Genomic DNA, 26,856 nt, shown 5'->3' on the forward strand with positions numbered 1-26,856 from the left:
AGTCCTTAACAGAATGAATGGTAAAGGCAGGCATCCCCACAAAAGTGTCCCCAGGGAGTTCAGGCTTCTGCAGGGCAAAGAGAGGCCCTTTCCACTCTCTTTGGCCCCGGCAGCCTCTAGGACCACAGCCGGCTTCCTCTGCAGGTGGTGGAGGGCTGCTGAGCCGGGTGGGGGTGGGTGTGCGTGGAGGGAAGCCAGCAAGCTCCACACAGGACCTGGCACAGCTCAGAAGCTGCTGGGCCCCAGGAGTTCAATTCAAGGTCACGCAGAGCCTGAAGCTAGACTTCCACTGCTCTCTGTGACACTCTGTGTCAGTGTGCACGTGTGTGTGCATGTACACGTGTGTTTTGCCTAGAGACTTGAGAGCATGGAAATTAGTCACCCTGGGTTGTAACTCCCAATCCTGACTTGGTAAATAAAAAGAGGGTAAGAACGTGCACAAATAAAATCGTATCACGGATCTATTAGAAGCGTCTCCTTTTAGGTATTAGACAAGTAGGTCTTTTCTCAAAACTCACATTTGACGTGAAGCGCTGTGTTTGAAATAAACACGACCCTGCACATCTCATTCAAGCGAGCACAATGTATAAAAGATACAAGCTGACTTCTGCCTGCAGACCATTGTTCCCCTGGTGGCGGACAGCTGCCCAGTCACCTGGGGTGATCATTAGCCTGGGAAACATCCCTCCTCTCAAAGCAATCTAGGGGACCAGTCTTTTAAGAACTATTTTCAGTAATATACTTTCATTTTGGTTAAAAAATGAGTTCCCTCTTTGTTACTTTTTGAGGAGGGAGAAGAATAAAACGAAGGTTTAATTTTCCATGCCACTTATTTAAGTGGTTTTTCAAGGACAGCTTTGCACTGTGGAACATGAAGACTGCCATCTTGCCTACCTAAGCACAAGGTTGGGGCCACTGCCTTTCTGAAGGCATTTGGGTCAAAGTGCTGGCTTCTCAGAGATTCAGACTAGGAGAGTCACAATTTTTTGTCTTTTTGTTTCCCCTTAGCATAAATGGCAAGAGGGAGGATAGTTCAGTGCTGTATTTTATATAAACAAATTGGTGGTCTTTTCAAATTCGATAAAGAGACACGGCCTGGGTCTATTTTGGGAGCAAATTAAAAGTCATTTCCTTTAATGTGCCACTTAATCACGGTTATACATCCACGAGAATTGTCGGCTGGTGTGGGTGATTTCAGGAAATCATGGAAATCGTTTGCTTTTCAGGCATACTACCTTTTTCTCACGTCCTATTTACAAGCTGCCTTGACTTAATTGGAGGGTAAGAGTGTAGAAACAAAACTCAGAACAAAGCATGCCTGTTTTAACAGCAAGAGTGATCCAATATCCTTGCCGTCATCTCCTATCCTGTTTTTATCTTTGTGTGTGGTAAATAAATGATCTTACCTTGAAAAAAAATGGATAGGGTTTCACGTGGAATATTCTGACATAACTACAATATGTTGTGGATCTACCCATCCCTGTGTAACTCTTGTCCAAAGAAGCATTTTTCTTTAGAGACCCAGGTGAGTCCCAGCGACAGAAATCTATATTTGAAGACCCCCAGTTCAAACGAACACTTTTGAGTCACATCTGGGCAAGTTTTAGCATACCTGTGAGTTGCACAACATTTTTATTTTTGTGAGTTGCACAACATTTTTATTCTATTTCTTTTCACTCTGTACATTCCAGGAGCCACTCTGTTTTACCATCATCATTACCCACAAGCCTCCCAATATAGTTTCTTTTTCTTCTACTTTTAGAGAGCTGCTCTGCTACCTACAGGATCCTGAACCAGAAGCAGATTGTCTACAGCTTTCCTGACTTTTATTTTTCTGAAAAGTTGCTTTATAATGCCAGATGACCAAAAATAAACATACCGTAAGAAATACTGGATGAAATGAAGTTTAAAAATCTGGTGAATAGAACACCTTGGAGAAATTGCTGCCAAATTCACCTTCCATGTTCCCTTGCAAAGTTCTGCCTTAATAGCTCTTTTCAAAACATGTCTGCTCGCTGCTCTGATGATTAGATTATGGTCACAAGGTAAGAGGGGAAATAGTGTATAAATACACAGGCTACGGTCACTCGGTAACTTGCGCTCAGAAGAATGGCAATGTGATTACTGTATATCTAGAAAAATATACAGTACTTGGGTAGGAGAATGGGGCCAGAAACAAAGAAAATAATTTTAGTGACAGTTCTGAAACGTGAGCCCAAACAGAAAAGTGTCACATGGCCCTAAATGTATTTTTAAGATACACGGACAGGACGGCTGTTGAAAGTCTTACATAGCATATCAGTTCAAATAAAAATTTTCAAAACGTTAAGAAGGAATCTTCCAGAAGGCAAATGTCGACAGAGGAAACCATAATTTAGAAATCGACCCTATGAACGTGACTACTGCTGGAACTGGAACCACCCTAAGTCTGACTGATTAACACATTCCTGGTTTCTAGCCTCAGAATTATTAAGTAGCTCGTGAAAGTCTAAGCAAGCTCTCGGAGGGAGCCTGGGAGATGTACCTTTCCCTCGTGCCGTACTGCGGCCACCGGCGTGGCTTCCTCTGCCTTCTTCCGTCTCTCCTCTTCCTCGTCCCGTTCCTCCTCGGCCTTTTTCTCCGGAGTCACAGTGGTGATCAAGTTGGTCTGAGAGATGCCCTTTGTTGTGGCGTACTGGCCAGTACCAACCTCTGCAGCAGACACAGAATCCTTCATGTATATTTCATGGTTTTCATTCACCGACGCTAAAAGCAAATACAACCGAAGAAAAAAAAGTCTGAAATAGTTAAGTCAGAAGGCTGAAGAGCACCACCGATTGTCCCGTTATGGCGAAAAGTACCCCTCCCCACGTCTGTCTGAAAACTCCAGTCAGCGCTGCGGGCACCCGCACCTAAGCGCTCTCCGAGACACAGCTTTGTGTGTCTTCTATACCAGTGTTTTCAAATGACTTAAACGCTCATGTCGCGAAGCCACCAGAGTGAGTCTCAGGCTCTGCGGTGAGGACAAGCGCGAGCGTGGCAGCAGCGTTGGGGCGGGAGGCTGGGCTGCTGCGAGCCTGTTACCCCACAGAGTAACTGGCTGGCTCCAGCACCAGGCGCCGGTGGTGAGTCCCACAGCTAAGAGCGGTATCTGCAGCGGACAACTGGTCTCATACACTTGACTCTGAACGCATCTTGGGAAGTGCCATTCAACAAGGAGCACCGAATTGGGTGCTTTAATTAGTCGTTAGCAATGGTTACAAGAGCCCATCACTCCTACTGTATCAAAAGTCCCATGGCTGATAATGGAAATTAACTATCTTCGTGGGATTATAAAATTTGGAGAGATTATAGAATCTGGACGGCAACTCTGTTCAGCTGGAGTGCAGAAACGTTTTAATTTCTACCGCACGTTAAAAAGATTACCGTGATGTGCATACACTCCTTCATCTCGGATATTTTGGGAAGACAAGACAAATGTTGCTAATGAAATCCATGCAGATGTAAGACATGCAAACATAAAAGGTAGAAGACACAGCCTTTCAGCCCTGCTGAAATGTCTTAGTGAAAGATGCTTAATTCAGTGACATTTTTAAAGTCTGGTACTCATTAGTTTAGGTTGTAGGTGTATATAACTTATTTAAACTTACAAATGATGCTTTTCAATACACAGTAGCTGATCTTTGGAAAAATGTAACCAGCTTCATAGTTTAGGAAGTTTAAAATGTAAACGTAAGAAAATATTCCGAAATCCTTTCCTAAAAGCTACACCATTTCGTTAAGGTATCTTCACTAAGATATTTTATATTTCCTCATACTGATGAGAGAAAGCTCATACGAGACGCAATTTCCCAATGGGTCAGTTAGGCTGTTGTACATAGGATGCAAACTTGCAAAAAGCCACTTGTGTTCCAACATGCAGCCACGGCACCCCGCTCAACAGCACAGGAAACATACGGGAATTGGCAGGACCCCAAAGAGTGAGAGACAACACATACTAACATCACTTTTGGGCAGGGAGGAAGAGACAGTATGCTATTAGTACATTTGTTTCACAATTGTCTTTTGCTTGTCAACAATCATTATCACACGAAAGGCCATGAGGAAAACCACGTACACAACAAATGTGTTCCCTTGGGTACACATCACTGAACAAAGTGGATGAGAGCCTGGGAAAAAAGGTGTGATTCTACGAAAGTTCCTTCGACACTGACTTATGGAATACACAAAGAGTTTACAGAGGTTCTCTAAAGGAGAAAGGATAAATGGAACAGAGCAGTAAGAAAAGCTTCAGTGTTAACGTGAATATTTCAGTATCTGAGTTCAACCCGAAATGGCCCCAATAAACGCTTTATTCCCAAGGTTTAGCTCCACGTTAGAGATTTGAAAACCAGGCAACTATTAGAAAATACAGAATGGTTAATTAACATCATAGGCCAGCTCACAAAAGCCTATAAGAATAATCACGAATGTAACTATTATCACACCTGAAAGAAGAACGCTTTCGCACGTCTCATTCACTCTTTCTTTGCAAATAGACTTACCCTCATTTTAGAGATGGGGACGAAAACTGAGACCTGGCAAGTTTAAATCACTTGCCAGGTGCTACTCAGATGGACTTCAGTCTGGGTTTACCTACCAGGTGAGTGCTTTTCTTCTTCACCAGTAACATACATAATATAAAACTAATGACACAATTTTGACTTCCTCTACCAACTGTTTACACAGTATTCCATTAGCAAAATACAATCCTCTAAATCGGAGGACTCAGGGAGTATGCCACCCAATCAGCCACATTGGGCTACAGGGAAAGGGAAGAGAGAGCCGGGACTGTGGTGAGCGGTGGCAAAAATGTAAGGAGGAAGGGGAGCCCAGGCACTTGTAACTTCGTCATTTTTACTTGGTTTTACTCTATTTTTACTATTTTAATTTTATGTTTTTGCTTATTATTAAAGTTGTACACACATGCTAGAAACTTACTCTTTTTATATACACAGATAACATTTTCTATTAAACAACTAATCTCCAGGTGGAATTAGAAGCAGAGACTTGGCCATGCGTCACTTTCTTTTTTTAATTTTTTTAAATGTTTACTTATTTTTCAGAGAGAGAGAGAGAGAGAGAGAGAGAGAGAGAGAGAGAGAGAAAGTGGGGGAGGAGCAAAGAGAGAGGGAGACAGAATCTGAAGCAGGCTCTAGGCTCTGAGCTGTCAGCACAGAGCCGCATGCGGGGCTTAAACTCGTGAACCACGAGATCATGACCTGAGTCGAAGTCAGAGGCTTACCCAACTGAGCCACCCAGGCACCCTAGCCATGAATCACTTTCTAAGTATTATTCCAGCTGCCATATGTTGTTGAAGGAAGCACATTTGTGCGTAACTATGGACGGCAACACAAAACTGTCACACAGGACAAAAACCTGCTAAAAACTCACTACTATGTCATTCCTTAGAAATGTTATTTACGTGATCCTCTCCCCGTTTAACTTCCGCATTTGACTTAACGGTGGAGAACATTTACACGGCAATGCTCCCCCAGTCCATCTGGTGCAGTAATTAATATTAACAGGAGGATTTAACTTGCAGCCTCTGGCTCTACCATTTAAATGTCATCCTTTCGATCAGCTATCATGCACTGACTGGAAACAGTCGCAATTTATCCCTGAAAATTTTGCAGAAACAGAGATAAATTTAACTTATGGTCTTCCTTCTGAAACAAACTGTCTGAAACAAACCCGGTAATCATTTAAGATCTGCCAATAAGAGAACCAAGTTACTTACAGAGTACGTGACAACTGTATTTAGAATGAGATAATCTTTCTCCAAATTTGGGGTGCTGGCTGATGAAAGCTATGCTCTTCATTCCCTAAGCATCATTCTTTTATGGAGTAATTTTATATACATCTACCAATAACAGACCTTACATTCACCGAGGCACCTTTTTCTTTTCTTTTTTTTTGTCCCCGAGGGTGGGGGTTACAACTTGTCACTGGGCCACGGACCGAGTGCTTTTTATTTCATTCTCTTCTCAAGAGGACCTATGTTCACTGAAAGCTTGGGATGGTTTCATACTATTTCTGGGTGGCCATTCGTGATTATTATTACTAAAGGTTAGGAAGTGATGCTTACCTCCATCCAAGCTGCGAGACATGGTGTAGCGTTTGCTGGATGAGCGTTCGAAGTAAGGGGCAGGACGATCTATCAACGCGCTGGCTCTTCTCGTTTGGGCTTGCGTCCTGCCACTGTAACGAAACTTGGAGCCCAAGGTAAGGAATTTCTTTGGAGGTGCTTCTGGTAACAACAGTCTAAAGATATTAAAGAAAAAATGCCAGAGAGACTGTTGAGTCAAACATTAAGAATGCTATCTCAACTTTTTCAGTCAAAGGTAAAGTGCTTTGTGCGTTTAACATATAACATGTTAAATGAATGTGGTTTAAAAATTTTTTAAGTATTTATTTTTGAGAGACAGAGAGAGACAGACAGACAGACAAAGCACGAACGGGGAGGGGCAGACAGAGAGGGAGACACAGAATCCGAAGCAGGCTCCAGGCTCTGAGCTGTCAGCACAGAGCCCGATGTGGGGCTCGAACCCACTAGCCGTGAGATCATGACCTGAGCCGGAGTCGGGTGCTTAACTGATGGAGCCACCCAGGCGCCCCAAATGTGATTTTATAGGAAAAAAAAAATCAATTCCCGCAGTACATGTCAACCAGGGAGTTGTAGAGAGGCTATAAATACAATGGCAGTTGGCCTGGACTCCATGAACTTTAACATCTCATGCAACTGAAGAGTTTATGGTTCTATAAACCCAAAGAACAATTAAATAGGTGATCTTGGTGAAGAAGACAGTGATAAAATTTGCTATTTTGTAGAAACAAATCTGATAGTCTGAGTAAACAAAGGAGCCCAGCGTATTAAGAAATGACTGAAATGTTAAGGAAGGGATTGAATCCTTGAAGTGGGCATCTTATAAAAATAATGAAAGGACCTTTCATTATTACTAAAGGTAATAAAGAAAGGGGAAGCAGGGCAGATAAAGATGTCTTGTCAAGAAACCTGGTGACAGTGAACTTGAAGGAACAGAAAGGATATTCTTCCACATTCTTCCCAACAAACTTTTTCAGTAGAAGTGATTCCAATTAATTGTTCTAATTCTTCCTGAGGAAGAAATGAAATCATCTTGACCTACCTGAAAAATGTGTGATGTTCAACACATACTTTCCATAAACGTTTGGCAGCTCGATGGTTTGGCAGCTTAAACCCGATGGTGCTTTCAAATTGTTCAAACTAAATAAAAAAAACAAAAACAAAAACAAACACACATTGAGGAGTAAAGTCAGGTTTGCAATTATAAATAAAAGAAAATCATTTACAAATCATGCCCCCCACAAGTTTTTTCCTTTACTCACAAAATCAAGCGCTATTTGCAGAATTCATGCTATACATATTATTCATTAAAAAAACAATCTTGTATTCTCCTTAAAATGCTGCAGACATAGATAACCGCATTATGCGTGTTTTATGTCCAAGTATGGATTTTATGAAAACGGAATGCAAAAAAAGACAGCATCTGGATTTCTTCCAGAGGCCAATTTGTCCTGATCTCATTTTTAAGCCTTATTTTCATGGTGTCTCTATGACACCATGACTTCAATTGGAATATACATACAGGAATAAACACAATGTTTAGAGTCTACAGCATTTTCAGGAAGACATTTTCTCCCAGGATCTGGTCAGAATATATGCATATGTCCTAGGTATTTGATGACTTGGTATCAGATATTGCTGAGTTTGTTTATGCATTCTAATCTATGGATTATTTGATATTATATATATGAACATAGATCTGGAGAACACGAGTTCCTATCTTTCAGCATGTATAGTTCAGATGATAATCTATCAGCCATTTGATTTCTCAAGGCAAAATACCCGACTTCCTAATGTATTTTAATATTATTATGGCAAATGTTCAATATTTTTTTATTTTCTGCCGACAGTATGCATCAGGCCACCAGAGGGCAATCATTTTAAACAGTAAAAGCTTTCCAAAAGAGCATTAAACAACTGGACTGTTGACACAGTCAACAGAAAAAAAGTAATTTATATAGCAAAGGACCAAGAAGAGGGGCCTTATGTGTGGCATAGGAGAGATAACTATGCTTGACTTCGATTTCTTTTTTTTTTAATTTTTTTTTTTAACGTTTATTTATTTTTGAGACAGAGAGAGACACAGCATGAACGGGGGAGGGGCAGAGAGAGAGGGAGACACAGAATCGGAAGCAGGCTCCAGGCTCTGAGCCATCAGCCCAGAGCCCGACGCGGGGCTCGAACTCGCAGACCGCGAGATCGTGACCTGAGCTGAAGTCGGACGCTTAACCGACTGAGCCACCCAGGCGCCCCGATTTCTTATTTGAGAGGGACGAGCTGGGGTAGGGGGTGGGGAGGCTGGGAAATACATCACAAGCTATTCCAACTACAACTGCCTTTCCCAATTTTTCACTCGCTCTGGACGTTCACACGGAGGGGTAAGTTGTAAAAACCGCTATTGGCCAACAGCTGCAGCCAATCAGCAGACCAGAGCATTCTGGATCGTGACTAAACCATCCTTCAGTTATTCATCCCGCATCTAATAGGCACCATACTCGTGCTCGCGGCTGCCAAGAAGCCGGGAAGGTTTTCTTTCCTGCTATCCTCACGCTGTTTGAATGCTTCTCTCTCTCTCTGTGCTTTGTACCAATTTCTCAACCTCTTCAGAGCCTTTGCGCCACCACTCATTTTCTCCCTCACTCATTCTTCTCAGCCTATTTACATGATTGTAAAAAAGTGGCGGCGGGGGGGCGGGGCAACTTTCTTGGAGCCTGCTTCTGCCTGAAACACAACCCCATCTCGCTCCTTGACAAAGGTCAAGGAGGAGAAGCCTTGACTACTGCACCCCTTACCTCACTGCCACCTGCAGGGTCCTCCCACCATCTTCTCGAACTCTTCAGTGTCACACCGGGCTTTGTCAAGTCGACGCACTTTTCTTAGTTCTTAGCCCACACGTCTTGTCAATAGCATCTGGCCCCGCTGGTTCATCATGTGCCCAGAATCTCGTCTCCTTGTCACTTGGGACTGTTTCCTGCCCCTTTTCTTTCTCTGGTTGCTTTTCTTCATCCCCCTATGGTCCTCTTCTGCCTACTCTTCCCTCTCAAAAAGTGATGTCACCCAGGGTTTCTGTTTGAGGGTCTCTTCTTCCCTAACTTCCCTTGTTCTCTGGGCAACTTATTTCCTGCCTGAGGCCTCGAATAGAATGGATGCAGTGGATGACTCCTTCAAACCTGTATTTCTTACTACGCAAGAATCACCCCCTGAAACTGTCTTGGAGGAATTTAATTTTTTTTTCCTGAAATTCTCCGTTTTCTCCTCTTGTCTAATAATATCACGTCCGTCAACTTCACGCATGCCAAGGGACGGCCTCTGATCATCATGGACTCCTTCCCCTCTTTAGCACCTTCCTCCACCCTGTGTTCAAGACCTACTGGTTCTGTTTCTGAAACCTCCCTCACAGCTGCTCCTTCTGTTCTATTCCCACAGCCTCTGCCCTAGTTTAGGTCTTACCACATCTCATTGCTAACCTGCAGAGTTTCATTCCAAATTATTCGTCTAGCGTATCACGTCCTCTTGAAAACCTCCCATGGCTCACTACTGTCTCCTGATGCATTTCTCCAGCGTTCCCATCTGGGCCCTCGCCCCAGCCTGTTTGTTCCACGTATGTAGAATTTTATCCTATGTGCGATACGTATCATGACGACAGAATTCTAAGTGCACGAGACTGATTCTTTGCCAAACAGAAAGTCCCTTAAGGATAGGGACCAACATCGTGCTCGATGATAAACAGGTGCTCGCTTAGTAAATGTTGGATGAACCAAATATATTATCGGTTGTAAGTTTAATATGCAATTTTAGGGAATTATAAAAAACTAATTTCAGGTATTTATAAGAAAAGCTTCCAGATTATTTCAGTCTTCACAGACAAGTTTGACTTTATATTTAAACAGGATTCCTTGCTTTATAGAATGATTTAAAAAAAATGTTTAAAGCGAGGTACAACGGACATATAACATTATATTAGTTTTGGGTGTATAACATGATTCAGTGTTTATGTGTATTATCACCATAGTTACAGATCTTTTTTCTTGTGATGAGAACTTTTAAGATCTGTTTTCTTAGCAACTTTCACATATACTGTACCGCATTATAACTGGAGTCACCATGCATCACATTACATCACATATAACCTGATTTTTAAATTACATTTTCCACCAATGGAGAGGCTGACTTGGAAGACAGGAGATCATTCTGGATCGTACCAGAAAAAGTTCAGAGACACGGATGAGCTGCCATCTTAGAACTCTGCCTGCCTCCATTAGATTATGCATGCTCATTAGAAACTGGATGTTTATTCATCATCTATTAAACAGATCATAGGTGGTAAATATCTCCTGTTATGTGTAAACCACTTTGGAGGATATAAGTAGTTCAGGATGGTTGTACCCGAGGAGCAACGATAAGTTAACGATTTTGATTTTCTCATCAGTCTACCTGATTGAAAGAAAAAGGCAGAAATGTACGAGGCTATGAGACACTTATGTAATGTACCCTTGGTGTCTCTTGCTATAATCTTTCTTGTGCTTTGATCACATTATCGCTAAGTTATACATGTTAGGGTGCCAAAAGATTTGGAGTACAAAGACAGGTCATGGACATGTAAAACAGAGACAAACAGGAAGAAATCTATTTTTTTATTCACAAAAGGTTTAGCACCTAAGAGTTTCTTTTATACCGCAGTTGGAAATATACACAACATTGTTCACATATCCCGATTTTACATTAAAAGCTTCAAAAATAAAACGTTTTCAATCTATGCACTGGGACAAAATTAGAATCAAACCACTGAAAAGAAGAAAATGTTTTATTTATTGCTGTTTATCGGACAAGTCTACGATAAATTCTCCTCGGCACTGAGACAGAAATCACCATGTCCTATGATGTTCAGAACTTGGGCGCAGGCAATTTAAATTTTTGTTTGCCATCAGGTACCTTTTTGTTCAAGGTACATGCAAATGCGGGGCTACTTACCTCTCCTGGCCGGATCTTAATGTAAAAGTTGTTCCGTTTGTATGAAATTTTTAGAACCTTAGGCCAGGCAAATCTGTTTATTCTCAGTCGGTCACGATATATCAACAGACCACTCGCACAAACTCCTAGCATAATTTCTACTCCTTCAGAATCCTGGAAAAGAGCACCAAGAAACAATGGATCAGTATTTCACTTTTTTCCACTGACAGCTGAGTAGGGGATTTAAGCTTCCATGAAAGAACCTATAATTGACTACCTATAGCTCTAATTTAAATACGAAGAACACTGCAGCCATTTTTTTTTTTTAAACACTGCCACTAAAGTAATAGGCTCCTAATGAAGATATTAATCATCATGGAGATATGTCAGAGTAAAACTGGCTCACGCTCAGGTATCTTACAACGTAAATACCGCACACAGAGAAGGTCGACCAGATGATGTGTTAATAGCAGGAAGAAATCATCGCTGCCCTTCTAAAATGGTTACAGCCGTTTAATGTGCATTAACTCCTTTCATTTTCACGGTGATATTTTGAGAGAGTTGCTATGACTGTTCCTAGTTTACAGAGGAGGACACTTTTCAGGCATGGAGAGGTGAAGGGTCCTTCCCAGTTGAATATGAGCAGCCTGGCTGCAGAGACAGAACGTTCAGCTGTTATGTATACTAACAGAGAGGCTCTGCCCCTTCTCAAGAGTGTGTTTTGGAGTTTGTTCCATTAAAAGAGAGCCTTAGAAAAAAATCTTTTTTACATACCATTAGTGTCAGAGTGAAATTTAAATATAAAATCATTTTTTAAATTATGAGCATACTTCCCCAACGTGCCTGGAACACACACACTGCCCAGTTGCAGTCACATTTGAAAACCGGTTCACATACATGAATATCAGCACATTTTCTATAGGTATATAGTTTTTTTAAGTGGGAGCATGCTATATTTATAGCCTGTTGTCCTGCTACTCGGCACATTTACTTCACCTTTAGGTCACTTCCTAGGGATGTGGGATGAGAAGTCTCAGAGATCGCAGGTCATCAGGGAGGTCATATAAAGCTCAGGAGACCGAATGTGTACAGCCTATGCCCCCTACATGTTGTATTTGGGTGAAACGGGGTAAAATCAACACATGTGGTGGCCCTGAGTGGGGGAGACACAAAGGACAGAAGGCAGGACTGTGTGTGAGGCTCCGTCCCCATCTCCTTGTCACACTGGATGTTGGAAGCAGGGGGCACATAGGAGGTGAAGCTGAGGTCTTCTGCCACGTATTAATCAGCAGGACTGTCCCTGGAACGGAGTCACTCTGCAGCGGTGAAGAGGGGAGGGGGATATGGAAGAATCCAAACAGGAGAGTCTGACTCATCCCCACTGTGGGCATTTACTTCCTCAATCTTGCCAGTGCAAGGCAGAAAATGAACATTTCCAGAATCAAAAATAAATATTTCGGTCCATCTCTAGGAAATTTAAGTCTACAAATACCATCTAACTGGATTAAAATGAAATATTTTACCCTGGAAACAGATCGCTCCATTAAGGTACAAAATTACTCTACAGAAGTGGAAATACTTGATGGCAGGATATTACAACATAATTAAATTCTGAGGAGAAGCTCAAAGACCAGAAGCTGTCCACCATTTATCAGGGGCTTTCATCTGAACGAGCAATTGGAAGAGCTAGAGCCTGATACTGACAAATAGCTGGCACTATTGATCCTTCAGAACCAGCCAATGTGCTCACAGGGCCGCTCAGAGGTGACTCCTCGCGCCGGAGCAGAAATGCAGGCACGAGGGGAGGACTGTTTGATTAAAGGTCCTTGATTCCCTTTCTGGGCGATAAATACAGAGCTTAGTTGGGGGACTAGGCCTTTGACCTACGGAAGAAAGGACACTTAAAAGCTCTTTAGTTGTTATTATTATTTTTAAATCACCCATTAGTGTCTTTGAGTAACGAGAAGCCAGAATCCTTCCGGGGGAAGATGAGGAAGCCTCCTCTGACCCCTCCTCTCCACCACACAGGCCTCCCGCGTCCCTGTATCATGCTGTCGTCGCCAGCACACCCCAAGCAAGTGGCGCTCCAATCAGCTCCCTCCCACACCTTGCTCTCCTCAAGACTGGAAGCTGCTTGAGGGCAGGAGCTCTGTTTTACCTTTGCCCAATCAGCGGTCATACAGCACCTCCCTAGCAGGCATTAAGCCATCACACATTTGTTGAAAGAGAGGGCAAGGGAAGAAAGAAAACGTCAGGAATAGGTGGGGTTTTAAACTGAACCAAGGTTTCCATGTCGTTACTCCGAAGTAACAACAGAGGAACACGTTTGATTATCAAGTGTTCTGCCACAGCCCGTAGTCCTGACGTCAGCTTGGTAATTTTTTTGTACCGAAAGCTGTCACAGCAGTCTTTACTGGGGACGTGGGTGTTTCCCTACCAATAAACACATTAGATGCTCCCTTTAGCAGGGAGCACTGAAGGGAGATCTGGATGGTCTCAGTCTATCATAATTAAAACAAATGAGTGTACTCTTCCCTTAATTTAAAATCACTGCTCAAACTCTGCATCCTTCACTTATCACTCGGTCCATGGGCTACCCAATAAGGAGTTTTATCTGTATTTCAGAATCTTATGTGGAATAAATGACTCTGACAGCACCTACTCAGACTGACATTAAATGACAAACAAGCAGAGGCAGTCTTCCTAAGAAAAAAAGACAAAGCATTTAGAATAGGTTTTCCAAAACAAGAGACCCGCATCTAATAATATGTTATGTATTCTTTACACAGAGCCATGGAGTCCAAAATCACAATTCAGAAATTCTAAATAGGCCCTAAAGCCCAGGGCTTTATACCATCCACAGAAGAGAAGCATCTCACTTATAACCGGAAATCAGTTCTAATTTAATTCAGTAAATTTCCTCCTTGAAATGATGGAGTGTGGCTGTGCCAGAAAATGGGAGTCCGCAGCTGAACATTCGTTATACTTAATATTCAGATGAAATCCTGTAATAGGCTGCAATGGTGCTTCCTTAACTCTTTCTTTTTAATTGGAGTGATTTCAAATCATATTAGTGAATGAAAAAGCAGTGATCTATTTTAATTTAGTAGCTATAGCGATGTTAAGTGATTTTTATTTGTACTGATAGGACCACTGATAAATCTAGAGCTGTACTGCCCCAAATGTATGCCCTAATCTTTTACTTATTTATTTTTCCTGGGCAGTAAGTGAATCATCGTGAGTAATGTAACTCAAAAAACAAGCTTTCAATTTGCTCGAATTTTCAGGCTACCTTCATTTCCTTCTTGTTTCCTTATCTGTTAGCCACCTAGAGAAAAGCTCGAAGAGAAAAGCAATCTTAGCGTATGTCCCTATCTTTTTTTGAATCCTCATCCTGCCTTCTATAGCATAAAATACACGACATTTTCTTATCTGAGTGAGAAAGAAGTGAAAAAACAGAATAACAAACTGGCAAGTAAATAGAGCTATACCTGCTGTTGTAATTACACACCAACGTCAAAGAGCTCGGCATTCCATGTACCGACACATCCCTCAGATAGATATGCCCCAGCCGAGTCTATGAGATTTTGCTAGTGTTCAGGCCTTCAGGCCTTGGAAGTGCCTGTCCTGTATGATCTACAGCATGGTCTGCAGGCAGAAGCAGTCAAACCTGTGTTTATCGGATGGCCACCATTTCCTTGTCCAAACTCAGTGGGGATCAGTCTGCTCACTGAGAGCCAAGCAGGGAGGGGCCCTACTTCCAGCATCAACAGAGCCTGCAGATCATAGACGGGTCCCCTGGGTTGTCGCGAGCCAGCTGAAACTCTCTTCGTTTCTTGGCCCCAACCTTGACGGTGTAAGATACTTGCATGCCTGGAAGCCCGTTATCTGCGTGTTCCTTGGGTCCCAAAACTGGTGACTATGCAGTCCGTTAGTACTAAAGGCACGTTCCCATACGGGAGTGATGGTCTCCTGACAGCCCAAGTCAGAAGAAACTGCCTCTGAACTTCAAACACTCATCTTTTTAAGGCTACTAAAAGTTCCAGCATCGACCCCCACGATCCTAACAAACCTCCTATGTTTTGGATGAAAGTTTTCGTAAGGCTTCCTGTGCTTCTCCAGGACCTTTGTTCATAGCTGCTCAAATAATAGACTAATAGCCCCTACAGTCATTCTCTCACTGCTGAAAAATACAGAGATTCTGGGAAAAGTGCGACCCAAAGTAAACAGCTTTACGCAACTTCGCCACCTCAACCCTCCAACAGCCTGGTCCCAACTTCTTCAAAAGACTCCGTAGCCAAGATAGAATTTTAACATTTCGCCGGCCACCAATCAACGAGGCAAGCCTTAGCCTGGGCGGTTAATTTTAGTGGAACTTCAAAATTATAACCTTATTTCAAAGCACTGATTGTCTGTCAGAGAACCCAAGTTCTAGAGAGTTATTTCAATTTAACGGGTATTTGCTGTGTGCCGGGTGATCATCCAGGACAGAGGCATAAAGAGCACTTGGCACATAAGAGATGTGACGATTGGGTCTTGGACAGTTGGCCAAGGTTGGACAGGTAGACAGGATGGAGGACAGCCCAGAGAAAGATAGGCATATTCAGGGAAAAGGCAGAGACAGGATCTGGCAGAAGCAAAGGGCACGTGTTGGCACAAAGTGGGAGATAAAACTGTGACAGGGAAGGGGGCTGAGTTAGGAGCTTGCGATGTGAAGATACATTTATAACTGAACCAACAGGCGATCGGAGGCTTTGCCTACTGTGACCTTTCAGGAGCCGAGGCCAGGAGCAATGGGAGTTTCAGCCATGCAGAGCAAACCCTTCAGTCCAAGTATCAGAGAGCTGAATGTGCTTTATCATTGAGCAGGCCTTAAAAGCAAGCACGGATTGGAATCCCCCAGTTTCTGTTTATAATGCCTGTAGTAAAAATCACCGGCCTGTATTAATAATAACCTTGAATTTAATACAACTGAATAGGAAGGTTGGGGTTTGAAAAATGCGTACCTTGGCATGATGTAAATCGACCCCATACATGGACAGCTTTTTGGCATTTTCCAAGAAATGCATCTCTGCTTCTGCTGGCGTCATTCCTCTGATAAGAAAAAAAAAATGTGTTACAATGCTGCTTTGCTCTCTGTAATATTTCCCACGTAGCCCCTGGCTATATACTAAGCAAGTCCCCGAAGAGGCACTAGCAGGTTTGTGGTCGGCAGGGGATGGGGGAGAATAACAAGACAAAAGGCTCTCAAAGAGCATCGGAGCCACAATGTAACTACCCAGAATTGCACCAAGTACAGAACCTCACTCTGCTGCAGTCCCAACCTGCATGTCACTGAAATCAGTCCTGGGAAAAGCAGGTAGTGCCAGTGAGGCTCACCCACCGAGGCACACGCTAAGTCGCATGTCTTCAGGGTTTCTGTACTGACCTGTGGCTCTTGTGCAGCTCGATCACTTTGTCTTCCAGTTCTTTCGTGTGGTTTGGGGCGAAGCGGAACTCACTAATGTAATCATTCCCGCATTCATCTGGGTCATAGTCTCCAAGTTCTGACTGGACAGTGTAGGAGCCCAACAGGGCCAGGGTGACAAAGGAGCAGGGCAGCCTTCCGGACACGATGTCATCTCGCAACTGTAGGCAGAGGTAGTATCTTCCAGGAACCAAAAGACAAGGCAAAGAGCCAGCATTAGGACATGTGAAAAGCAGGCCACTTGATATATACTGTACTGTAAGCGAGTTCTTCCTGTTGAAAAATCTCACCAGAATTTTCCTTCATCTGTATTTTGATTGGGATGTCAGGGGAAAATGCTTGGCTACAAAATACAATATTTAAGGGCATCTAGAGGCAAGCCAATGTTCATAATAAAACAAGCTTTTATAACTAAAGCACAGAGTAAAAGAAACCTCAAGACCTGTTCCTTTAACATCTTTTACAAGAACTAACATTTAAAATCAAATAAATGAGCCCTCAACACACTCACTGCAGTCTCTGGTTGGGGGAATTATCATACAAAAATGGTGCTGTTAAATGCAGTTATTAGGTCTCTACCAGCCTTAAGGAAGTATCATTTTAAAGTCTCGGTTAAAGGTCCTGCCGTACGACCGAGACAGATTTCAGGTAACTCAACAGCTACAAAATCATAAACTCTGCTCTCAACCTCCTGCATTCCTCATGCAGTGGTCTCTTTATGAGAACAATTTCTCCTGTTTCAAGTTCTCTCTCTCTCTCTCTCTCTCTCTTTTTTTTTTATTTAGCGGACTTTCTAGAATCCAATTGATAGGAAGATTAACTCTGAAGACTTACTACTTTAAAATCTGAGAACCTCCTCATTAAAAGTAAACAGCTTTCTATTCAAGGAATACAAAACATGTTCCACCTAATTTGGCCGAGAAATCATGCAAGTATCTCCATTCATAGCAGACTTATCTCCCCTGTTACTCTGCTTTTCAAGATCTATAGATCTAACACTAACTGCAGAAGACCCCAAGGTAAGTGTTAACATCGATGACGTTTAAAAATACTCTTCAAGGCCCAGCATGGAGGTATAATAAAATATACAAATACCTTTCATATAAGAGATAAACTGTTAATCGGTTGAAGCTGAAGACTATGATTAAAGTCTTAAGGTCCCCTCTAAATGTGAAGGAAACTCCATGTAATACAGACTCACAGGCTCTGTAAACATTGCACAAATAGATGGGAACCGTGCGTGCACTGCATTTCAAATCCAGGTGTATTTGGCTCTATAACCAATCAATTAGCCACAATTAAGTGGTTCCTCAATATTATTAAAAAATTATCTTTAAATAAAAAATCCTACATTTTCTTCGATTTCATGCACATGTAAAAGAAATCCTCCGTAACTATTTTTTGCCCTTCTCCTAACATGCCTGCTGAAATTATTTTTACTCATAGCAAGGCACCAGAGCTTTTTTGAGTCCTTTCCCTTTTCTGAAAAGCCCTCCAAGGAGGATGTGAGGCTTACACAGAAAACCCAGCACACATGGCACAACGTCACCCTGACTGGCTGCAAACTGACTGCCAACCAGGGTGCGAGAGCCAGGGGTTCCAAGGCAGGATGCGGAAAAGCCCAGAACACACAGCAAACCCAGGCCAGCCTCATAAAGGAAACTCCTCTCACACCCGGAGCTCAGTCATCGCACAAGAATAGTTTTACATTCGATTCCTTTCTCTGGGTCTTCTTTCGCCAAAATGAATTAATCATTTTGTCTAGACAGGTCATGGAAAATAAACTCTTAAATGTACACGTTTATGTGTATCATACGTGTGCATGTATGTATCATTTTTTAAATCGCTGCTTAGGGGCGCCTGGGTGGCGCAGTCGGTTAAGCGGCCGACTTCAGCCAGGTCACGATCTCGCGGTCTGTGAGTTCGAGCCCCGCGTCGGGCTCTGTGCTGACAGCTCGGAGCCTGGAGCCTGTTTCCGATTCTGTGTCTCCCTCTCTCTCTGCCCCTCCCCCGTTCATGCTCTGTCTCTCTCTGTCCCAAAAATAAATAAAAGACGTTGAAAAAAAAAATTAAAAAAAAAAATAAATCGCTGCTTAGATGCTTATGCCTTTTATATAACCAATCAGATACACGGCAGCTATTTAAAAAATGATACACACGTGCACACTTTTTTGACTCGGAGTTTGAGAGCAGGACTGCTAGGAATTGCTGTTTCATTTAATGCTGAATCCCATCCACTGTGATCGTGGCAGGTGGATGACAGTTTCTCAGGGCTGTGTGTTTTCCCGCCACGGTCAGGCAGAGGGAACTATCAGCTTAGCACCAAAGATTCACTGTGAACAGACAGGATTTGGCAAATCTTCTCATCAGATGTTTGTTCTCACTCTGTTGCCTTTGGTTTGCCATTTCTGTGGGGATGACTGTGAGGTTACCAGACGTAAGCACGCTTTTCTCCGGAGAATAAAGAGAAGCAGCTTTCCCGACATGCCTGCCTTTTTTCAGAGCCAACTTTCAAATACCTGGTGATGTCTTCAGAGAGCTGGGCGGGGTCTGGTGGGTAAAATTTCACATTAAATGAAAAGTGCCAAGCACCACCTGCAGAGAGGAGACATTAGAATGGAACCTTAGAAAAGCCCTTTGTATTTCTTATTCTGATAGTTAGAACTGCCTCACTCAACTCCAAGTACTAACACCCAGGCAACATTTGCTCCCAAGTGGAAAACCGGAAAGCCTCCATCAAATGAAGTCCAGATAGGTCTGAAACTTCATCGAGTTTTTAGTCTTTTGCCCAAATCCTGTACTGGTGCTTCTAACTAGCTTGGAAATTGACTAGGCTTCCTCCCTTTCTCAGGGACAAGGGTAAGCCTTTGGAAGAGGGACAAAACAGGAGTGGTACGGATAATCTTCAATCAGACAAGTCCGGAATTGACTGGTTCTTTTGCTATGACATTCTGGATAGCTCACAGACCAAGAGTACAGGCACAATCCCATTTCCTTTGTCCTTCTTGCTTTGCCATTGCAGGTCAAATCCCATTACAATACACGGCAAGGAACCGTTCAAGATATTTTTTAATGGAAGGTTTCTGGTAGTCAATATTTCTGTGAGCTGCTCTCTAGGCTGCTGAAAATTCTTTTCTCACTTGGGGAAATGTCTGGTTCAAGAGAGGCCTGAATGTATTAACTGTACTTTACTAAGTTCCACACCTCCTTATGAGGCCACGACTTGGGCTGATGCTCTTAACGTCTTGCCTTTCTTTATCCTATGGCATCGACTTTCGGCCTCTCCGGCAAGGAAAAGAATCAACCAGGTGTCAGCTTACAGTCACGTACTCTCTGTACTGTCCACACTTCTGCTTGAAACGTTATTAAGCTCTACTCAACTCTCCGTTTTATTAATACTGTCTCTAATTGTGTGTGGTTTATCATTATAAACAAGGAAAAACAGCCTTTTCTTTTCTCCATGTACTTTCTCTCTAACGGATCACTCCTTTAATTCACATTCACTTCGTTTTTCTCTTCTGGCCTTTTAAGGCAGGAACTTATTAAAGTCTGGCTGCTCCTTCACCAGACATTTGTTCCCTCCGTGTAGTAACCACAGAAGTGCCACAGTGTAGACCTTGCTTATATTCTGACTGTGCTCCTGAAAAATTCCTCCCAGTCTCCCTGGCTTCCATGCTGGAAGCCTTTCCTCTACACCACAAGCTGTAGCCACTCTTTTCACTCTGTGATTCTGTGACCTCACAGTCCAGCCCTTGTGTTTCAGATATTCCCCAAAGATGCCCTAACACCCTCTTCTCCCCATTAATTGACTTCTGGAAACTTCCATTTTCTCCACAAGTCCTTTGCAAACATTCAGAAGAAAGGGGTAGCATTTTAAGTGCTAGCTGCTTTCTTTGGGCCACTCTCTTGCGAAGGAGGCAAACACTCTTAGCTGCAGAGGATACCTATATTCTATCTTAACAGCACAGGTACTTTTATTAGTTCTAACATATTCTTGATGCTACCATTCACATTATACTTAAAATTCCACACGGCAGGATCACTCCCCGAGTTGTCTTTTAAAGAAGTGGCATAAGGCCAGGTATCGCTGGCTGCTTAATATCATTTTTAAATCACTCAGAAAATATTACTGAAACATGGGCAGTAAGAATTATAAGCTATCGGTCAATCCAATATATTTCTAGTGATTATTCTTCCAAGTCCTTTTGTTACTTGAAAAATGGTCTGATCTGGTTTTCATTTCCTGTTGATTCCTATTCATTTTCTGCTATGATGGATCTCCTCACTGCTTGCCAATGGTGAGGTTCATAAATGAGAGCTGGCTTCCCCCCAAGCAACTGGAAGGAAACTTAACGGATTAGTTATGAGAAATGGATTTATTGCTCTTTTATAATTTTTATCCATTTCAAAGTATGCCATGAATCCAATGAATAGTTTAGCAATGTAACTAAACAATCTCCTCATAATAAATTTAAGATAAACATTCTAGGTTGGAAACTAAGGCATAATAAAAGTAGAAGAAAGATATTTCAATGCAAAAATCCTCACAGCGGGAAAATAAATTTCAAACTATAGTTGGCCTGAGGTGCTTGCTAAAAATGGCAATTCCTAGGCTCTACCCAGAGATTTTTTTTTTTTAAATGAGCCTTTATTATTTCTTTTTCAATATATGAAGTTTATTGTCAAATTGGTTTCCATACAACACCCAGTGCTCATCCCAAAAGGTGCCCTCCTCAATACCCATCACCCACCCTCCCCTCCCTCCCACCCCCATCAACCCTTAGTTTGTTCGCAGTTTTTAAGAGTCTCTTATGCTTTGGCTCTCTCCTACTCTAACCTCTTTTTTTTTTTTTCTTCCCCTCCCCCATGGGTTCCTGTTAAGTTTCTCAGGATCCACATAAGAGTGAAACCATATGGTATCTGTCTTTCTCTGTATGGCTTATTTCACTTAGCATAACACTCTCCAGTTCCATCCACGTTGCTACAAAGGGCCATATTTCATTCTTTCTCATTGCCATGTAGTACTCCATTGTGTATAAACCACAATTTCTTTATCCATTCATCAGTTGATGGACATTTAGGCTCTTTCCATAATTTGGCTATTGTTGAGAGTGCTGCTATAAACATTGGGGTACAAGTGCCCCTCTGCATCAGTACTCCTGTATCCCTTGTCTACCCAGAGATTTTTATTCAAGAGATTTGGTGTACGGGCCCAGGAACTTGTGTGTGTGTGGTTTTTTTTTTTTTTTTTTTTTTCTTTTTTTAATGTTTAGTTATCTTGAGAGAGAGTGAGAGCATGAGGAGAGGGGGAGAGAGAATCCCAAGCCGGCCCCACACTGTCAGCGCAGAGCCCGACATGGGGCCTAAACTCACGAAACGGTGAGATCATGACCCGAACCTAAATCAAGAGTTGGACGCTTAACCAACTGAGCCACCCAGGTGTTCCAGAACTTGTGGTTTTAATAAACCCCCTTGTGGTTTCAAGACAGGTGGGCTTGGGGACCATACTTTGAAGTGGGATGTTTAAGGAAACTACAATCTATCCCCCATCAAGAAAAAAAAATCTAGTTAAATGAGGCGTAAGATTTGAAATTAACAAGAGAGGCAGATTACGGCTCGCATATATATTCTCATAAAGAATCTTATAGAAACCAATCAACTGGGAAACTATGATTATGTAATGATGGGCTCACAAGCCTGAATCTGCTCGGATGATGGCCCTGGTTAGAAACAAGAAACCACTTGAATGTGTTAAAATGATATTCCTAAAATGTTGACACAGGATTTCATCACAAATTTATGATAGAAAACTATGAAACTGAAGAGTTCATTCTTATAGAAAATTCTAACTTAGTATCGTATGGCTGCCAAATCTTGAATTTTTAAGTATGCTGCATTCGTGGCATAAAATTACTATAAATTACTATATACACTATATAGATCATATACTGTATAGCATGAAATGATTATATTATAAATATATTTACATCACAAAATACAGTATTTTTAGAAATTTAAACATCTGGTCTGCATTAAAATGACTAGAATTATAATTTTTTGATAAGAACAAACTCTTCAGTTTCAGAATTTTCTATTTCTCATCAATTAGTAACTTAAAGTCTTTTTTAAAAAATGTTTAAATGTTTAATTTTCATAGAGAGAGAACAAGGGAGGGGGGGAAGAGAAGACAGAGAGGAGACCCAGCATCTGGAGGAGGCTCCGGGCTCTGAGCTGTCAGCACAGAGCCTGACACGGGGCTTGAACCCACAGACCTTGAGATCATGACCGGAGCTGAAGTTGGTCCCCCAACCAACTGGGCCACCTAGGCACCCCTGTAACTTAAATTCTTAAGTAACTTAACATATCAGGTTGACTGCCCTTCTCTGAGAAGACCTAATTCTACAGACATACTGTGGAGCTACAGCATGAAAAGAAAACTTCCTTCAATCATTTAAATAAATACATACATACATACATACATATATACATACATAAATGTGTATGTATTCTAAAATATGCATGTATATGCATTTTAACTCAAGTATATTTGACACTCAATGTTACATTAGTTTCAGATGTATAACATGGTGCTTGGACAACTCTAGACATTACGCTATGCTGTGCTCACAAATGCAGCTACCATCTATCACCACACATCATCACAATCCACTGACTATATTCCTTACGTAGTATCTTTCATCCCTGTGACTTATTCATTCCACACCCGGAAGCCCCTATCTCCCACTCCCCTTCACCCATTTTTGCCCATGACCCCCCCCCCCCCCGCCCCGCCCCCCACCTCCCCTCTGGCCACCATCAGTTGTCTGTATTTGTAGATCTGTTTCTGCTTTATTTTGTTTTTCAGATTCCACACAGAAGTGAAACCATACGATATTTGTCTTTTTCTGACTTACTTCACTTAGCATAATATACTCGAGGTCCATCCATGCTGTTGCAAATAGCAAATCTCATTCTTTTTTATGGCTGAGTAATATTTTACACACACACACACACACACACACACACACACACACACCCCACCTCTTCTTTATTCATTCATTAGTCCATGGACACTTGGGCTGCTTCCATATCTTGGCTATTATAAATAATGCTGCAATAGGGGCACCTGGGTGGCTCAGTCGGTTGAGCGTCCGACTTCAGCTTAGGTCACGACCTCGTGGCTCATGGGTTCAAGCCCTGCGTCAGGCTCTGTGATCATAGCTCAGAGCCTGAAGCCTGCTTCAGATTCTGTGTCTCCCTCTCCCTCTCCCTCTGCCCTTGTCCCCCTCACACTCTGTCTCTCTCTCTCTCAAAAATAATAAACATTAAAAAAAATTTAAAAGAAATAAATAAAAAAATAAATAATGCTGTGATAAAACGCAGGGGTGAGTATATCTTTTTAAATTAGTGTTTTGGTTTTCTTTGGCTAAATGCCCCAAAGTAAAATTGCTGCGTTATATGTTAGTCCTATTTTTAGTTTTTTGAGGAACCTCCGTACTGTTTTCCACAGCGGCGGCACTGATTTACATTCCCATCAACAGTGCACACAGGTGTCTTTTCTCTGCATCCTTGCCAACACTTGTTTGTCTTTCTGACGTTATCCTTTTTAAAATTTTATTGTTTTTTTTTTTTTTTTTTTTTTTTTTGAGAGCGAGTGAGCTGGCAAGCAAGCATGAGGGCGTGAGCAGGGGAGAGGACCCGGGGAGGAGAGAGACTCCTAAGCAGGCTCCGTGCTCAGCACAGAGCCCAACACAGGGCTCGATCTCACAACCATGAGATCATGACCAGAGCCGAAATCAAGAGTCAGATGCTCAACCAACTGAGCCACCCAGGCGCCCCGGTATTAGCCTTTCTGACAGGGGTAAGGTGATACATATCTCCTTGTGGTTTTGATCTGTTTATTTCCTGGCTTTAATTTATATTTATGAAAAGGCGATGATGGTACAATAATTCCATTTGATTTAACAGTTCTTTGCGTTGATAGGATGTAAATTTTGTGGAAAGAGGGCACGTTGGTGCATGGGAACCAAAAGGAATACAGATAAAAATACCAGATTCAATTTAAAAAAATTCCAATTTTCCTTGTTTCCTCCTCTATCTGCAGGATTATCACTTAGTTTTCTTTATGTTGCAGTCACAAGTATCGCCTAAGCTGCATGATGAAAATATCCTTTAAATCTCAGTTCTGATTGCCCTGTTTCTTCTCTCAGAAAGAAAGGTAGGAGGACAGGATAAATGGGAAGTTAAGGAAAAAGAAGAGAATTCCATTAGCAAGAGAGAAGAAAATAGATGTTTATACAGCTATTCTTCTACCAATATTGTGACTTATCCCTGACATTTAATATATTTTCAAAGGGCTTTCTGTGATTACAAATCACCTAAGAAAGAAATAGCATTTCATTAATTAGATGAATATAGAAGACTTTATGCACAACATATTAGGATACATATTCAACACATCTGCTTTTGTTTTTATTTATTTATTTAAAAAAATTTTTTTTCAATGTTTTTTATTTATTTTTGGGACAGAGAGAGACAGAGCATGAACGGGGGAGGGGCAGAGAGAGAGGGAGACACAGAATCGGAAACAGGCTCCAGGCTCCGAGCCATCAGCCCAGAGCCTGACGTGGGGCTCGAACTCACGGACCGCGAGATCGTGACCTGGCTGAAGTCGGACGCTCAACCGACTGCGCCACCCAGGCGCCCCTCAACACATCTGCTTTTAGTAACTTCATGAAAAAATTCCTAGGACACACTCACCATCATACATTTTTTACTAGGACTCGGAATGAAAAGGAGTGTTTTCACAACTGGAGCTATCCCTGGTTTCAATCCCGATTTCTTCTTCTTGTTCCTTTTTTTTTTTTTTTTTAAGTTTATTTATTTTGAGAGAGAGCAAGCAGTGAAGGGGCCCCGAGAGGGAAAGACAGAATCCTAAGCAGGCTCCAGGCTGTCAGCACAGAGCCGACGCGGGGCTCAAACTCAAACTGTGAGATGATGACCCGAGTCGAGATCAAGAGTTGGACACTTTAACCACCTAAGCCACCCAGGAACCCCAATCCCAATTTATTTCTACCAAATATTTTCAAAGGGCTTTTTGTGATTACAAATCACCCAAGAAAGAAATAGCATTTCATTAATTAGATGAATATAGAAGACCTTATGGGCAACATATTAGGATACATATTCAACACATCTGCTTTTAGTAACTTCATGAAAAAACTCCATGAAAAACTTGATTACCAAGTTTCTTATTAGTAAATATATCAAATTTCTCCTAAAAATATGATAAACATGTTTAGCTATATACATAATCATTAGTCTCTTTAATATCTACATTATAGTGACTTTTTTGAGATATCTACTATTAAGCCATTTCACACGGCTCACTACTTATTACTTTTTATTAGAACATGGTGTGTTCTAATATCTCAGCACATTCAAAGGCACCGGAAATACTTGATAAATTTCTACAAGTAAAATTCGGGGTCAAAGAACAAGCGCATTTTAAATTTTAATAAATACTGACCCAGTACCCTCTTTAAAGGGTTGTACCGATTCACACTCTACTAGCTGTGCACGTAGCTGCTAGTGCAGTGCGTTAGTAAACTTGCACAATCTTTGTTAATCTGCGTAAGTGAAAAAGGATGTCTAATTTGCATTTAACTATTAGTAAGATGTAGCAACTTGTCTCATACTTTCTAGCTACCTGTATTTCAGTTTCGTGGGCTGTTCCTGCAATTGTTTTGTCTGTTAGGAAATATGCATTTCTTAACTTGCCTTTAGGGACCAAGAACAGAGGTTGTTGGGGCACCTGGGTGGCTCAGTCGGTTGAACGTTCGACTTCGGCTCAGGTCATGATCTCAATCTGTGGGTTCGAGCCCCGCATCGGGCTCTGTGCTGACAGCTCAGAGCCTGGAGCCGGTTTTGGATTCTGTGCCTCCCTTAATCTCTGCCCCTCCTCTGCTCACACACACACACACTCTCTCTCTCTCACTCTCTCTCAAAAATAAACAAACATTAAAAAAAAAAAAGAAGAATAGAGGCCGTTACCAGATAGTAAACTTCAGTCTGACTTGTTACTCTATTTCTCAACTAGTCAGTGACTATTACCTTTAACTTGACTTTTATACTTTTGTGGCAGTTAGGCTTAATTAACATTAATTAAGTTTGGAACTTTTAAATGGTTAATTGTCAACTGCAGCATCACCTGATTAAATCACATTTCACACTCTGTGCACAAGCAGGGAAATAGGTCAAATGTCATAGTCATTTTATTCCTGAGCTGTGATGATTAAAAATGGGTATTTAAGCC

General features: G+C 41.9%; 1 protein-coding gene across 39 annotated transcripts in view; it reads right to left on the reverse strand.

Moving 5' to 3' along the window:
* EPB41L3 (erythrocyte membrane protein band 4.1 like 3) overlaps positions 1-26,856 on the reverse strand; it is a 235,135-nt gene that overhangs the window by 23,352 nt on the left and 184,927 nt on the right. For 32 of the 39 annotated variants that reach the window (XM_058692632.1, XM_058692634.1, XM_058692623.1 and 29 more), the window contains 7 exons: positions 19,061-19,136; positions 16,503-16,721; positions 16,081-16,168; positions 11,096-11,248; positions 7,167-7,264; positions 6,107-6,282; positions 2,525-2,745 (listed from right to left, as the gene is read on the reverse strand). In XM_058692632.1, coding sequence (XP_058548615.1) covers positions 2,525-2,745; positions 6,107-6,282; positions 7,167-7,264; positions 11,096-11,248; positions 16,081-16,168; positions 16,503-16,721; positions 19,061-19,136 — 1,031 coding nt within the window. The remainder of the gene's footprint in view (positions 1-2,524; positions 2,746-6,106; positions 6,283-7,166; positions 7,265-11,095; positions 11,249-16,080; positions 16,169-16,502; positions 16,722-19,060; positions 19,137-26,856) is intronic. The other 7 variants (XM_058692658.1, XM_058692654.1, XM_058692657.1 and 4 more) reach the window with 1 other exon arrangement.

Source organism: Neofelis nebulosa, chromosome 11, assembly GCF_028018385.1.
Source record: "Neofelis nebulosa isolate mNeoNeb1 chromosome 11, mNeoNeb1.pri, whole genome shotgun sequence".
NCBI lineage: Eukaryota > Metazoa > Chordata > Mammalia > Carnivora > Felidae > Neofelis > Neofelis nebulosa.